The following is a 16,367-nucleotide window of genomic DNA, read 5'->3' as shown; positions in this document are numbered from 1 at the left end:
TGTAATATGATGGATGTTCACAACACACAGTGTAATATCATGGATGTTCACAACACACACAGTGTAATATCATGGATGTTCACAATACACAAACAGTGTAATATAATGGATGTTCACAACACACAGTGTAATATCATGGATGTTCCCAACACACAAACAGTGTAATATCATGGATGTCCAGAGTTTGAAGCAGGAAGGAGTTTTGTTAGTCTGATGTGGACATTTGATTTGTTCTCTATGCTGTTTGCTTTCTTCCTTTCATCCAGGAAACGTGATTATGGTGGACTATTTTTTTATACACATTCAAAAACCTAACTCAATATTCTACATATGTTTTGCTCTCCTGTCCCAATAGACTTTTCAAACAAAGTAATTATGAGACGTTTCTGTTGAGTTGATGTAGTGGAATAGTATGCCGTTTGAGCCTGCCTGTCAGTAGAACGGAGTTATAGGATAGAATAAGTTTGTTACCAAGGGAATGTGAAGTGTGGTTATAAAAATCACAATAGACAACATTACACAACGGCATAATTCAGACAGTCCATGTATAACCCCTTTTTATAACAACCCTTGAGGTGCACAAAGTTGAAAAAAATATCCTTCATATTAAATAGACATGACAATAAGTTAATAATAATAAGCCATTTAGCAGACGCTTTTATCCAAAGCGACTTACAGTCATTGTTAAGTAGTACATTCTTTAAGTTCTGATGATGGAAGAAACGCAACATCCTACAATACCTGATTTGGCCAAAGTAGGTCACTGTCGACCTAATCTCAGGGCCATCTCATCCATTGGTGTCTTCAGTAACCTCCAAGACAGATCATCCCCTTAGCTACAGTCCTCTCACTTTGTTTCGATGTGTCACTCATGAACCTGCATTACCTCACAAGTGTTTGTCGTCCATTACCTTGCCACGTAGGTTCTGCAGGCTGAGCATGTCTAACTGACTGTTATAGACAACCAGGTGCTGCAGTTCGGGAGGCTGGTGAGCACGTCCAACACCTACGAGCCCGTCACCCAGGGAGACCAGAGGAAGCCTCTAACCGTGACTATGGACCAGCCGCTGCTCTGGAGCATGGGCATCTGCAGGGACAAGAAATTACATCATCGACCAGGATGCTCCACCCTCTGCCAGCACGGGGGGACGACGATATACTCTCAATGGTGGATTGTAGGGTGCAAGTCTACGGTTTGGAACCCAGCCCCAATGTTACTTCACCGTAGTCTCTTAACAGACAACATTCACCACAGGCGGCTGGTGGCACCTTAATCGGGGAGGACGGCTCATAGTAATGGCTGGAACGGAATCAAACACATGAAACACATTGTTTCCATGCGTTTGATACCACTCCGCTCCAGCCATTATGAGCCGTCCTCCCCTCAGTAGCCTCCTGTGATGTACACAATATACATCTCATACATAATAATCATCATACAGTCACACGCAGCTTTTCTTTAATTTATTAACACAGCCAAATAAACATTGCACACTGAATGTAAAAAAAATAAAATAAATCACATCCCTTCACCCCTCCGCCACTATCCCATGTTGCCCCACTGTCTCAGGTTTCTGGGTATTGTAGTTCTGTCACACCTGCAGAGGTTCAGCCGCCCCTGAGAGAGAGAAGAACACCCATGAACAGGGCCACATAGGCAAATTAAGTTCCTCACCCAAATGTCTACAATCCACCACATGATTTGAAATAGAGCATTCAATCAAATCAAAGTGCTGGAAAACAGCAGTATGTGTGATATTATTGCAGACCTATCTTCCAAGGCATTACTACATGCATCTATGCACATCATACCTTGATTACACATATTGGAATCATGTAGACTGGTAACACTAGTGCACTTTAGCTAAAATCACCCAATTTCTACGCTAACCTACAAAGCCAAATGGACTGAACTTGAAGGGTATTTTCTCCCAATGCTGTACATAATAAAGTACTGACTACTGGTGTGTGTTCTGCAGTCCAGTCCTATGTTGAAGGTGTGGTCCTACTTACACAATGATGTTGTTGATGGGGATATGGATGAGCTTGACAAAGAACCCAATGAAGCCCATGATGGCAAACCCAATCGCTGTTGCCATGGCGATCTTCTGGAATTCTAGAAAATATCACAATTAGAATCTATCCTGTTACAGAATCTTGAAGGATTTGACAGACAACAGCAGAAAAACTAGACAGAGCTTCACAAGAGTCTTCTTGATCAATCTGTTTTTTTAAATCAAGGGGTTTAAAATAGAAAGACTGCTCCATTCACTTGATGTCATGCTAAAAAAAGATTGGTTATATTGGTTGTTGTCATGTAAAGTCAACACTAAAGATTCAATCAGTGATGAATCAGCATTACTATCCACCTACTACTAATACTCTGTAGCTGCTCAGCTATGTAAGGTTGCAGTCAGTTAACTTGCTACCCAAGTAACCCCTTTGACAATTTCATTTTACTCATTTAGCAGACGCTCTTATCCAGAGAGACTTACGGTTAGTGAGTGCATAAATTTTTCATACTGGCCCCCCGTGGGAATCGAACCCACAACCCTGGCGTTGCAAGCGCAATGCTCTACCAACTGAGCTACAGGAGGCCTACTGTGCAATGATTTTATGCTCGAGAGGGTGTAAACTCACTCAGCGGACAGTGAACTGACAAAAGACAAAATCCTAAAACAGGATAGCAGATTGTGTAACCTAAACACATATAGAAGTGTATCAGTAAACCACAGACACATACAGAGAGAAGACTGGGTGACTGATAACCATACCTTTCCTGTCTGGTTTGGTGCACCTCTTCACGAGCCTTATGGAGTCCTTGACGAACTGCCGACTGGGCTCAACGAACTGCATAACCTGGTCCATGATGGTTCGGCTGGGAAGTAAACAAGTCCGACAGATGTTCTGTATGGGTGCACGAATAAACCAGGTACTGGAGCTAACGTTAACTAGCTAGCTAGTTAGCTACATTAGCTATTTAACTGGTGTCGTTGGCAACCATTGACTAGGAAGATTTCACAACTAACAACTTGGTTGAGCAATCAAGACAGACATTGCTTTCTAATTTCAACGTTGCACTGAAAATCTCAAGATTGTTTGTTTATTTACCAGCTAACATTAATCTAACTAGCTACTGTAGACAGCACCCACAATGAAAGAAGACGTAGGTATATACCATTATAACAGTTTGGCTACCAAACTAGAATAATTCTTTAAAATGTGGTTTCTTACCTAGCTATGCTACTATATCAACGTGTCCAAACGAGTATCTCAGAATAAATAGATGAAGTAGCTAGGCTTTGACGTAGCTAAGAAAAGCCACGTAGCTTTCGGCAGCTTTCGGCAGCTTTCGGCAGCTTTTTATAGAAGACAGTTGATGTAGTATTCTGATGCGCATGCGTGAGTGCAGAGAGCAAGAGGCGAAGCGAGAGGTTTTACTTCGTCCAAAATCTGTCCACGAAAATAAGACCACGAAGTAAGGTCAATGAGAGTGTCGAATTTGGTCAACAAAACGTTGAATTGCTAATTTGGTACGTGCGTCTTATTTGATCAAATAGAAGATTCTTAATGGTTAAGTTGCTACGAATGCACTGATGTAAGTGGACGCACATAGGCATTTAGGCAACTTTGAAAAAAAAAACGACTTTATATCAGAGTTGTGCCTGTTGTCATAGAGATAGATAGAATACTTATCATTAGTGATGAGCTATTAGTGCTTTTTGAGGTCGGGTCGGTTTCAGTTCGATTATCCCAAAAATGATAACAGATTTCGGTTTTGATCATTTTTTTAGACATTCAATGCACAATGCATTATGTGGGTTGAATGCTGTAACAACACAGAATAAAACAATTAATAAAAAGACCCATGATTACTGCTTATCACTTATTAACCATCATTTCTTCACATTACTTTACTTTAATAAAATATTGGTTTCATTTGATGACTTTATTATTTCATTCCAAGTCATCATCTCATATAGAGCTGCTGCCTATGCTGTCTGACAAAATCACAATTTTAGTAATTATTCAAAGTAAATAAGGCATACTTTTATGACTGCTGAATACCAACTATCAATCACTTAGTCTTAGATCATGTATTTTCAGGCTCTCGTAGCTGCTTTCTCTCCTCACTCGCCATGTCTTGCTCCTGACAGACCCCAGAAGTTTAAGTGGGCGCGCAATGGATTATGGTCATTGTAGTTAATTACCATGTTTTCTGTGCTAAACTATGTAGAATATTGGCCTGTTGGAAACTACAACTCCCTACTACATCACACAGTTCAGACGTGATCTGATTTATCTCTACAGAAAGTGCACATCAAGCTCACAGAAAAAAACTGAACAAAATGGAATTCAAATAATTGAATCGACTTTGGTCAATTAGTTGTTTAAAAATGGAAAAATAACCAACATTTTGGTTAATCGCTCAGCACTACTCATCATGGATATAACCAGTTTTAGCATGGACATTGCTGTTGAGGACTTCCACCATTTTAAAATAGTCAACTGGGTGGGGATTCCTATGAGTTGGAAGCAGACCCGGCGCCAGGATAAAGGGGGAAGTTGAAATCGGTGAGCGGCACAATTTTGGTGGGTTCTTCCATTGACTGAGTGCTTTTGAAGTGACAGGTTGGCGAGAAATCTGTAGCCTATCTCCGCTGCGCTGTATCAGCACAATGGACAGATCCCTACACACTAAAGCAAGGCCGTTTTGGTAATGAATATAGGCTATAAGATGGATAGGGTAATTCACCTATTACAAACAGCCTATTTGAATGCAGCTGTACACACAGCTGTCTTACCTAAATAATGCAAACTATACTGAACAAAAATATAAATGCAACATGTAAAGTGCTGGTCCCATTTTTCAAGAGCTGACATAAAAGATCCCAGAAATGTTCCATCTGCACAAAAAGGTTATATCTCTCAAATTCTGTGCACAAAGTTGTTTACATCCCTGTTAGTGAGCATTTCTCATTTGCCAAGATAATCCATCCACCTGACAGGTGAGGCATATCAAGAAGCTGATTAAACAGCATGATCATTACACAGGTGCACCTTGTGCTGGGGACAATAAAAGGCCACTCTAGAATGTGCAGTTTTGTCACTCAACATAATGCCACAGATGTCTCAAGTTTTGAGGGAGCGTGCAATTGGCATGGTGACTGCAGGAATGTCCAAAAGAGCTGTTGCCAGATAATTGAATGTTCATTTCTCTACCATAAGCTGCCTCCAACTTCGTTTTAGAGAATTTGGCAGTACATCCAACCAGCCTCATAACCGCAGACCACGTGTAACCACGCCAGCCCAGGACCTCCTCATCTGGCTTCTTCACCTGGTGGATCATCTGAGTAGGGGGAAGGGGGGTGCTGAGGAGTATTTCTGTATGTAATAAAGCCCTTTTGTACGGAAAAACTATTTCTGATTGGGTGGGTCTGGCTCCCCAGTGGGTGGACCAGGCTCCCAAGTGGGTGGGCCTATCTTTTATTATTCTTTTTGTTATTTTGTTATGGTACAGCCTTATTCTAAAATGAACTAAATTGTTTTTTCCCCCTCATCAATCTACACACAATACCCTATAATGACAAAGCAAAAACCGTTTTTTTAAATACTTTTTTTCAAATGTATTAAAAATAAATATCACATTTACATAAGTATTCAGACCCTTTACTCAGTACTTTGTTGAAGCACCTTTGGCAGCGATTACAGCCTTGAGTCTTCTTGGGTATGACGCTACAAGCTTGGCACACCTGTATTTGAGGAGTTTCTCCCATTCTTCTCTGCAGATCCTCTCAAGCTCTGTCAGGTTGGATGGGGAGCACTGTTGCACAGCTATTTTTAGGTCTCTCCAGAGATGTTCGATCGGGTTCAAGTCCTGGCTCTGGCTGGGACACTCAAAGACATTCAGAGACTTGTTCCGATGCCACTCCTGCATTTTCTTGGCTGTGTGCTTAGGGTCATTGTCCTGTTGGAAGGTGAACCTTCACCCCAGCCTCAGGTCTTGAGCGCTCTGGAGCAGGTTTTCATCAAGGATCTCTATGTACTTTGTTCCGTTCATCTTTCCCTCGATCCTGACTAGTCTCCCAGTCCCTGCCGCTGAAAATAAATCCCCACAGCATGATGCTGCCACCACCATGCTTCACCGTAGGGATGATATTAGCCAGGTTTCCTGGTTTCCTCCAGATGTGACGCTTCGCATTCAGGCCAAAGAGTTCAATCTTGGTTTCATCAGACCAGAGAATCAGCTCTAGGATGAGTCTTGGTGGTTCTCAACTTCTTCCATTTAAGAATGATGGAGGCCACTGTGTTTTTGGGGACATTCAATGCTGCAGAAATGTTTTGGTACTCTTCCCCAGATCTGTGCCTCGACATTATCCTGTCTCTGAGCTCTACGGACAATTCCTTCGACCTCATGGCTTGGTTTTTGCTCTGACATGCACTGTCAACTGTGGGACCTTATATAGAAAGGTGTGTGCCTTTCCAAATCATGTCCAATCAATTAAATTTACCACAGGTGGACTCCAATAAAGTTGTAGAAACATCTCAAGGATGATCAATGGAAACAGGATGCACCTGACCTCAATTTCGAGTCTCATAGCAAAGGGTCTGAATACTTATGTAAATAAGGTATTTCTGTTTTTTAAAACAGCTAACATTTCTAAAAACCTGTTTTCGCTTTGTCATTATGGGGTATTGTTTGTGGATTGATGAGGAAAAAACGAATGTAATCAATTTTAGAATAATGCTGTAATGTAACAAAATGTGGAAAAAGTCAAGGGGTCTGAATACTTTCTGAATGCACTGTATGTACTGCAGGACCAAATCGGAGAGATGGGTAGGAGCCTGTCCATGTAATGCTTTGTAGGATAGCAGTAAACCTTGAAACCAGCCCTAGCTTTAACAGGAAGCCAGTGTAGAGAGGCTAGCAATGGAGTAATGATCACATTTTTTGGTTCTAGTCAAGATTCTAGCAGCCATATTTAGCACTAACTGAAATGTATTTAGTGCTTTATCCGGGTAGCCGGAGAGTAGATCATTGCAGTAGTCTAATCTAGAAGTGACAAAAGCATGGATTAGCTTTTCTGCTTCATTTTTTGACAAAAAGTTTCAGATTTATACAATGTTACGAAGATTGAAAAAAGCTGCCCTTGAAATATTCTTGATATGTTCGTCAAACGAGAGATCAGGGTCCAGAGTAACGCAGAGGTATTTTCTTTATACCAGGGAGCAAATATCTTGTGACAAATATATACGTTTAAATGTAGATCCTCGGTTAGGTGGTTAACATATTTTTGTCCTCTGATGTCCTTGGGTAGGTGTAGGGAGTCTGAAAGGGCATCTAGGAATCTCTGGGTTGTCCGAGAATTTATAGCGCAGCTTTTGATAATCCTTGGTTGGGGTCTGAGCAGATCATTTATTGCAATTGCAAACATAATAAGATTGTGGTCCGATTGTCCAGGATTATGAGGAAAAATATTTAGATCCACAATATTTATTCCACGGGACAAAACTAGATCCAGGGTGTGACTGTGGCAATACGTAGGTCCAGAGACATGTTGGACAAAACCCACTGAGTCGATGATGGCTCCGAAAGCCTTTTGCAGTGGGTCTGTGGACCTTTCCATGTGAATACTCAAGTCACCAAAAATTATAATATTATCTGCATGACTACAAGGTCCGATAGGAATTCAGGGAACTCAGTGAGGAACGCTGTATACAGCCCAGGATGCCTGTAAACAGTAGCTATAAAAAGTGATTGAGTAGGCTGCATAGGTTTTATGACTAGAAGCTCAAAAGACGAAAACGCAGTCTGAAACTTGCTGTCACTAGTGTAACCAGGAGGAGAGGCCTCATTTAACACAGTAAATTCATCAGGCTTGAACCATGTTTCAGTCAGGCCAATCACATCAAGGTTATGATCAGTGATTAGTTCATTGACTAGTGAGGGATCTAACATTAAGTAGTCCTATTTTGAGATGTGAGATATTATCACAATCTCTTTCAATAATGACAGGAATGGAGGTCTTTATTCCAGTGAGATTGCTAAGGCGAACACCACCATGTTTAGTTTTGCCCGACCTAGATCGAGGCACAGACACGGTCTCAATGGGGAAAGCTGACTACACTGACTGTGCTAGTGGCAGACTCCACTAAACTGCCTGGTCTGCACCCTATCTATTGTGGAGCTAGAGGAGTTAGAGCCCTGTCTATGTTGATAGATAAGATGAGAGCACCCTTCCAGCTAGGATGGAGTCCGTCACTCCTCAGCAGGCCAGGCTTGGTCCTGTTTGTGGGGGAGTCCCAGAAAGCGGGCCAGTTATCTACAAATTCTATCTTTTGGGAGGGGCGGAAAACAATTTTCAACCAGCAATTGAGTTGTGCGAGTCTGCTGTAGAGCTCATCACTCCCCCTAACTGGGAGGGAGACAGAGACAATTACTCGATGCCAACACATCTTTCTAGCTAGGTTATGTTGCCCTTGGTGACCTCTGACTGTTTCATCCTAACATCGTTGGTGCCGACGTGGATAACAACATCCCTATACCATCTACACTCGCCAGTTTTAGCCTCAGCCAGCACCATCTTCAGATTAGCCTTTACGTCGGTAGCCCAGCCACCTGGTAAACAATGTATGATCGCTGGATGATTTTTTAAAAGTCTAATATTGTGGGTAATGGAGTCGCCAATGGCTTGGGTTTTCAATTTGTCGAAGCTAATGGTGGGAGGCTTCGTCGGCTCAGACCCTGTAACGGGTGGAGAGACCCGAGAAGGCTCGGGCTCTGACTCCGACTTGTTGCTTAGTGGGGAAAACCAGTTGAAAGTTTCCATCGGCTGAATGAGCGACACCGGTTGAGCATGCCAAAAGCATTTCTTTCCAGAAGCCATGAGAAAATTGACCGGCTGCGGGGACTGTGCAGGGGGATTAAAAGCCAATTTATGCTTGATCCGAAAATGTGGTTTGAGGCTTCGTATGGAGGGTGTGATGCAATTGCGGAGCCTCCGGAGGCATGCAGAGGCCATATCAAGCTCCGTACCACATCTTTTTTTTTAACAATGCTGAGGGCTCCATATAGCTCCGCATTGACATGATTGGTTGTTGGTAGGTGAGGGTGGGAGGTCCTGTATAAATACAAACTCACTTCCTTGACGACTTCCTTCACAACAGCTCTGCGCTGCTCTGTGAAGCGCAAGAAGTATAAATGCCCTGACTTCTGCAGAAGCCGTATCTCCGTAAATGCTGCACGGCCAATGCAGATGTTGGATTGACCATGTATACGGAGCCTTCCGCATTGTTACAACATTTGGGAGGTGCACGGCGATGCGGTACGGAGTTCAATTTGCTTCTGCAAGCCTCCGGAAGCTCCACAATTGTGTCACACCCTCCATACGGAGCCTCCGACCATATGTAACGGATCAAGCATAAATTGGCTTTTACTTAGCTTCTTTTTTTCGGCAGGGGAGGTCCTGCAGATCTATTTCCAGATAAAGCGTCCTGGGTGAAAAAACTGAATAGAAAAAGGACAAAACTAAGACCTTGGTAAACTTGTTAAATACAGAGTTTGATTAAACAGTTATTAAGAGTACAGAGATAACGCGGAAGTGCGTTGCGTCACCACTCACGTGATGCTGCCACTACAATGCTTGAAAATACAGAGGATCTACAACATTGCTCAATGTTGTCTGGAAGTGAGTTCCACAGCCGCGGAGCCACGCAACTGAAAGCCCTGTCACCCATAGTGTTTAGTCTGCTGAGACGGACCTGGAGGTGTAGCCAGAGAAGAAGAGGCTAACAAAATCTGTCCGCATATGATAAGCCCTTTTGTGTATGGAGGTCTATGAGAGTGTTAAATTACGTCAGGCTTCTTTGATCGAATAGAAGTTTCATAATGTTTAGGGCGTTAAACATTTACTGATATGCACGTGGCATTCCGGCAACTTTGAGAAAAACAACTTAGTTGTGCCTGTTGTTCACATGCGTATCTGCCCTCTCATTGGCTAGAATGGTCCCACCTGATCTCGCCTCCCACCAGATCTTCCATCTGCCATCCATCTTTGAGGACATGTATTTCCATTGTTAGAGCGGTCACTCGACTATCTTGTCAATTTAATAGATCATCTTTGGTACAGCCAGAGTCCGAACAGGAAGGGTCTGTGCTATCCGGGATCCTTGGGTTAAGGTTAGGATTCAAATCACATTTTAAGAAGATAAATTGTAGAGACTAGTGACAACCAGGCACAATGCCGATAGTGTTTTTTCTCAAAGTTGCCGGGATGTCACATGTCCTACTTATATATAGTGAACAAAGATATAAACGCTGAAATAAAAGATCTCAGAAATTTTACATACACACACAAAAAGTGTATTTCTCTCAAATTTTGCGCACAAATTTGTTTACATCCCTGTTAGTGAGCATTTCTCCTTTGCCAAGATAATCCATCCACCTGACAGGTGTGGCATATCAAGAAGCTGATTAAACAGCATGATCATTACACTGGGGACAATAAAAGGCCACTCTAAAATGTGCAGTTTTGTCAAACAACACAATGTCACAGATATCTCAAGTTTTGAGGGAGCGTGCAATTGGCATGCTGACTGCAGGAATGTCCACTAGAGCAGTTGCCAGAGAATTTTTAATGTTAAGTTATCTACCATAAACTTCCTCCAAAGTCGTTTTAGAGAATTTGGCAGTACGTCCAGCCAGCCTCACAACAGCAGACCACGTGTAACCCCGCCAGCCCAGGAGCTCCACATCCGGCTTCTTCACCTGTCTGAGACTAGCCATCCGGAAAGCTGATGAAACTGTGGGTTTGCACAATCGAAGAATTTCTGCACAAACTGTCAGAAACCGTCTCAGGGAAGCTCATCTGCGTGCTCGTCGTCCTCACCAGGGTCTTGACCTGACTGCAGTTTGAAGTCGTAACCGACTTCAGTGGGCAAATGCTCATCTTCGATGGCCACTGGCATGCTGGAGAAGTGTGCTCTTCACGGATGAATCCTGTTTGTATGGCGTCGTGTGGCCGAGCGGTTTGCTGATGTCAACGTTGTGAACAGAGTGCCCCATGGTGGCGGTGGGGTTAGGGTATGGGCAGGCATAAGCTACGGACAACAAACACAATTGCATTTTATCGATGGCAATTTGAATGCATAGAGATACCGTGACGATGCTCTGGATCGACGTGTACGACAGTGTATTCCAGTTTCCGCCAATATCCAGCAACAGCCATTGAAAAGGAGTGGGACAACATTCCACAGGCCACAATCAACAGCCTGATCAACTCTATGCGAAGGAGATGTGTCGCGCTGCATGAGACAAGTGGTGGTCACACCAGAGTCTGACTGGTTTTCCGATCCTTGCCCCTATGACCTACAAATGCATATCTGTATTCCCAGTCATGTGAAATCCATAGATTAGGGCCTAATGAATTTATTTAAGTTGACTGATTTCCTTATATGAACTGTAACTCTGTAAAATCTTTGAAATTGTTGTATGTTGCGTTTATATTCTTGTTCAGTGTACATAATTGGCCCCTACTCGTCATTATAATAGGAAGATGTCATGTGCACAGTCTACCACTAGGTGGCGACACTCATGTTGATACAGTCAACTGATCAGTTCATATCAGGTGGGTAAAAACGGTATAAGTCTATTTGTTCAGTGTAGTTATAGTAAAGGCTCCATCAGATTATATGGTGTCGAAAAATAGAGGGAGTGAACAAATGTGAACGATGATGAAGGCCAATGATGAAGGTGCGTCGAGCGACTTGCAGATGCCAGACTGGTGTATTGATTCAATATGGCATAGTCCAGAAGGATGGCTGTATATTTGCATCTAACAGGAGAAAGCCACACCTTTGCCGTGGCAATCTCCAGGACGGGACGTTCCCACAGAACCCTGGGAGCACAGACACCATCGGGGGTGTGAAGACGGATGAAAACTTGAATCGACTAAATCAATGTTACTGTATGAATTAAGTTGTCGTGTTTGGTTTGTTTCAAGAGCTCAAAAAGAGCTATGAGTTTTTATGTCTAATTGCATTGTCAATCAAAAAATGTACAAAGAAAAAAAGCACCAAAACAAAGTGTCAAGGTAAGCCAGTTTGGATTTGGCTTCACTCCTATCACATCGTATCAAGGGAAATACGTCATTGACAGAAACAACTTGAATTGTTGCATCTGGTTGTGTTGTTGTCCTCCGGTGGCTAGCTAGCTATCTAAAATTGGCCCTTTCCTAAATTAGCCATGGATGGAGATAGGGATTTGAACTTGCGGTTTTACTTCATTCTCAGTACAGGCAAATGATTATAACAGCTATTCTGATCCAACCATAAATTCATACATTGTGACCCTGGACTGAGAGGATGGAATTTCAATATGTAGCTAGATGTAGAAGGCTAATGTTAACTAGCTAACGTTGCCCATAAAAGGAAGTTGGGCTAGTGAGCAAGCATTTTAGCCAGGTAGCCTAGGACAACAAAAAATAATAGCGTGTACTGTATGACAGAGTCATAGACCGTTTCGTCAACATGAAAGAGAGGAGGATGGCATTGGGTGAGTCAACATGTTTTTTCTACTTGCACGAACCTATGCACTCATGCACGCACACAAGGTAGCACGTCCGGGATCAAATACTTTTTTCCCTCACTGTATGTATGGCAGGACCAAATCGTAGAGATGGGTAGGAGCAAGTCCATGTAATGCTTTGTAGGATCGCAGAAAAACCTTGAAATAAGCCCTAGCCTTAACAGGAAGCCAGTGTAGAGACGCTAGCGCTGGAGTAATATGATCCCTCCCCCCCAAAAAATGGGGGTTCTCGTCAAGATTCTAGCAGCTGTATTTAGCACTAGCTGAAGTTTTATTTAGTGCCTTATCCGGGTAGCCGGAGGGTAGAGCATTCAAGTAGTCTAAACCTGTCACGCCCTGACTCAGGGGACTCGTATATGTTGAGTCAGGGTGTGTATATTCTTTGTGGTGTTTTCTATGTTTTGATCTATTATGTGTAGATCTATGTTGGCCGGTGTGGTTCCCAATCAGAGGCAGCTGTAGCTCGTTGTCTCTGATTGGGGATCATACTTAGGCAGCCTATTGGCACTAGTGGGTTGTGGGATCTTGTTCCTTGTAAGGTATGTTGTGTGTGCTACCTTGGACTTCACGTTTCGTTTATTGTTTTGTCGAGTGTTTATTGGTTTAATAAACATATACGTATATCACGCTGCGCCTTGGTCTGTCCCGTCATTAAACGAACGTGACAGAAGATCCCACCAAACGAGGACCAAGCAGCGTGTCCAGGCGGAGCAGATGGCCATGTCACAGGTGGCCAATTTGTGGTCATGGGAGGAGATATTCGCGGGGAAAGGACCATGGGCTAAGGTAGATGCCCAGGCAGGAGAGGAGCAACGGCAACACGGAGGAGGCCGGTCGAGGAGGAAGCCCGAGAAGCAGCCCCAATAAAAAATGTTTTGGGGGGGCACACGGGGTGGTTGGCGGAGCCTAGGATTAGAGCAGAGCCAACTCCCCGTACTCACGCGAGGAAGCTTATGACTGGGCAAACTCTGTGTTATGCGGAGCTTCGTACTGTGTCGCCAGTGCGCCGGCACAGTCCTGTATGTCCTGTGCTTGCACCACGCACGTGCCGTGCGAAGATGGGCATCCAGCCAGGACGGGGTGTGCCGGCTCAACGCTCCTGGTCTCCAGTACGCCTCCTTTGTCCCGCATATCCTGCGCCAGTTCTACGAACTGTATCGCCAGTGCGTGTGCACAGCCCAGTGCGTCCTGTGCCAGCGCCCCGCACGTGTAGTGCGAAAGTGGGCAGCCAGCCAGGACGGGTTGTGCCAGCTCTCCGCTCCAGACCTCCAGTCTGCCTTCACAGTCCGGTCCGGCCCGTTCCTGCTCCTCGCACCAAGCCAGTGGTGCGCGTCGCCAGCCTGGCCCGGCCTGTTCCTGCTCCTCGCACCAAGCCAGTGGTGCGCGTCGCCAGCCCGGCCCGGCCTGTTCCTGCTCCTCGCACCAAGCCAGTGGTGCGCGTCGCCAGCCCGGCCTGTTCCTGCTCCTCGCACCAAGCCAGTGGTGCGCGTCGCCAGTCCGGCCTGGCCTGTTCCTGCTCCTCGCACCAAGCCAGTGGTGTGTGTTGCCATTCCCGCCCGGCCCGGCCCGTTCCTGCCCCTCGCACCAAGCCAGGGGTGCGTGTTCCTAGTCAGGTCCAGCCCGTGCCTGCTCCTCGCACCAGACCAGTGGTGCGTTTGTCCAGTCCGGCACGGCCCGTGCCCGTTCCACCGGTGCCTGGTCCGGCACCGGTCAGCTGCTCCACTCCGGAGCCAGAGCAGTCCGCTCCACCGGTGCCTGATCCAGTTCCGGTCAGCTGTTCCACTCCGGAGCCAGAACAGTCCGCTCCACCGGTGCCTGATCCAGCTCCGGTCAGCTGCTCCACTCCGGAGCCAGAGCAGTCCGCTCCACCGGTGCCTGATCCAGCTCCGGTCAGCTGCGCCACTCCGGAGCCAGAGCAGTCCGCTCCACCGGGGTCTAGTCCAGCTCCGGTCAGCGGCTCCACTCCGGAGCCAGAGCAGTCCGCTCCACCGGTGCCTGATCCAGCTTCGGTCAGCGGCTCCACTCCGGAGCCAGAGCAGTCCGCTCCACCGGTGCCTGATCCAGCTTCGGTCAGCGGCTCCACTCCGGAGCCAGAGCAGTCCGCTCCACCGGTGCCTAGTCCAGCTCCGGTCAGCGGCTCCAGTCCAGACCTTGACGTCAGCCCCTCTCCAGGTTCGGGGTCTCCCACACCAGGGTCCAGACAGGGCCTGGCGTATCGTGGGAGGAAGGAGAGGGGAAGCAGCGCGCCGAGGTCCAGACCAGACCAGGGGCGCAACAGGGAGGCGGAGAGTGAGAGGTCGTCACGCCCCGAGCCGGATCCGCCTCCGAGTCCGCACCTTTGGGGGGGGTACTGTCACGCCCTGACTCAGGGAACTCTTACTGTATATGTTGAGTCAGGGTGTGTATATTCTTTGTGGTGTTTTCTATGTTTTGATCTATTATGTGTAGATCTATGTTGGCCGGTGTGGTTCCCAATCAGAGGCAGCTGTAGCTCGTTGTCTCTGATTGGGGATCATACTTAGGCAGCCTATTGGCACTAGTGGGTTGTGGGATCTTGTTCCTTGTAAGGTATGTTGTGTGTGCTACCTTGGACTTCACGTTTCGTTTCCTTTATTGTTTTGTCGAGTGTTTATTGGTTTAATAAACATGTACGTATATCACGCTGTGCCTTGGTCTGTCCCGTCATTAAACGAACGTGACAAATCCTGAAGTGACAAAAGCATGGATTAGCTTTTCTGCCAATTTTTGGACAAAACCATTCAGATTTTTGAAATGTTATGAAGATGGAAAAAAGCTGCTCTTTAAATATCCTTCAGTTTTATTTGAGATGACTGTACAACCATCGAGATTCAATGTCAAATCCGACAGCAGATCTCACTGTTTCTTGGGACCTAGAACTAACTAACATCTCTGTTTTGTCCGAGTTTAAAAGTAAAACATTTGCCACCATCCACTTCCTTGTGTCTGAAACACGGGCTACTAGGGTAGGACATTTTGGGGCTTCACCATGCATAGCAGTGAAAGTTGACATTGGATTGCTGATGCTATGTATTGGCCAATTAAAGGCTTTGAAGCCACCGGCCGCCATTTTGGTACTCCCCAATATTCCATAGGAATGAATGAAATTCTACAGTGTTTCAATTAAATGTTCCAATGAGCCCAATCAGTCCTCCATGACAACAAAATAAACCACAGAGTAGGCTAATTAGTCCTTCGTTTTTTGGTTACGCTCAGGTAAAACAATTTAGCTAATCTATATTTCCATATTTCCAAGTCCTATTCTTGAAGTTCAAGGGGTATTAAATTAATTGGAATGACTGGAAATCTGACAGACTTTGCCTATAAGATAATGGTTAAAATAGTTGTAGCAAAGGCTCCGTCAGATTCTGTGGCACCATATGTATTTGACTTCCTACCCATAAAACAAACAGCTGACACATAATATACCAATTACACAACAAAAATGACAGCTGACATATGGGCATAGTATAATATAATAATAATAATATGCCATTTAGCAGACGCTTTTATCCAAAGCGACTTACAGTCATGCGTGCATAAATTTTTGTGTATGGGTGGTCCCGGGGATCGAACCCATTACCTTGGCGTTACAGGCGCCGTGCTCTACCAGCTGAGCTACAGAGGACCACATAGTAGTGGCCCATGTGCATGCTTGTTTGCGCGTGTGTGTTACAGTTGACGTATGGGCGTGGGGGCGTGGGGGCCCACTATTGACCGGTGTACTCCTTTTCAATGTGTTTCTTTGTTGAGTTCCAGTCAC

At 45.0% G+C, this 16,367-nt stretch overlaps 2 protein-coding genes across 2 annotated transcripts in view; one reads left to right on the top strand and one right to left on the bottom strand.

Annotated features, from left to right (window-relative positions):
* The window catches only part of LOC121570176 (thiamin pyrophosphokinase 1-like), a 57,466-nt gene extending 56,112 nt beyond the window's left edge, over window positions 1-1,354 (top strand). Inside the window, exon 9 of the mRNA XM_045221574.1 lies at window positions 961-1,354. Coding sequence (XP_045077509.1) covers window positions 961-1,274 — 314 coding nt within the window. The 3' untranslated portion in view covers window positions 1,275-1,354. The remainder of the gene's footprint in view (window positions 1-960) is intronic.
* Window positions 1,355-1,449: 95 nt separating this feature from the next.
* On the bottom strand, window positions 1,450-3,360 carry LOC121569323 (protein transport protein Sec61 subunit gamma). Its single transcript, XM_041880181.1, has 4 exons — window positions 3,235-3,360; window positions 2,775-2,878; window positions 2,014-2,116; window positions 1,450-1,618 (listed from the first exon to the last, which is right to left on the bottom strand). The coding sequence occupies exons 2-4, from the start codon at window positions 2,866-2,868 to the stop codon at window positions 1,609-1,611; spliced, it is 207 nt and encodes a 68-aa protein (XP_041736115.1). The 5' UTR covers window positions 2,869-2,878; window positions 3,235-3,360; the 3' UTR covers window positions 1,450-1,608.
* Between the last annotated feature and the right edge of the window lie 13,007 nt (window positions 3,361-16,367).

Source organism: Coregonus clupeaformis, chromosome 7 (assembly GCF_020615455.1).
Source record: "Coregonus clupeaformis isolate EN_2021a chromosome 7, ASM2061545v1, whole genome shotgun sequence".
In the NCBI taxonomy this organism is placed as follows: Eukaryota; Metazoa; Chordata; class Actinopteri; order Salmoniformes; family Salmonidae; genus Coregonus; species Coregonus clupeaformis.
This window is presented reverse-complemented; position numbering and strand designations above follow the sequence as displayed.

Excerpts from the sequence above, each read along its gene's own strand:
- LOC121569323 (XM_041880181.1), bottom strand. The coding sequence starts at position 2,868 with ATGGACCAGGTTATGCAGTTCGTTGAGCCCAGTCGGCAGTTCGTCAAG. Across the intron at positions 2,117-2,774 it reads CACCAAACCAGACAGGAAAG|AATTCCAGAAGATCGCCATG; the intron begins GTATGGTTATCA and ends GATATTTTCTAG.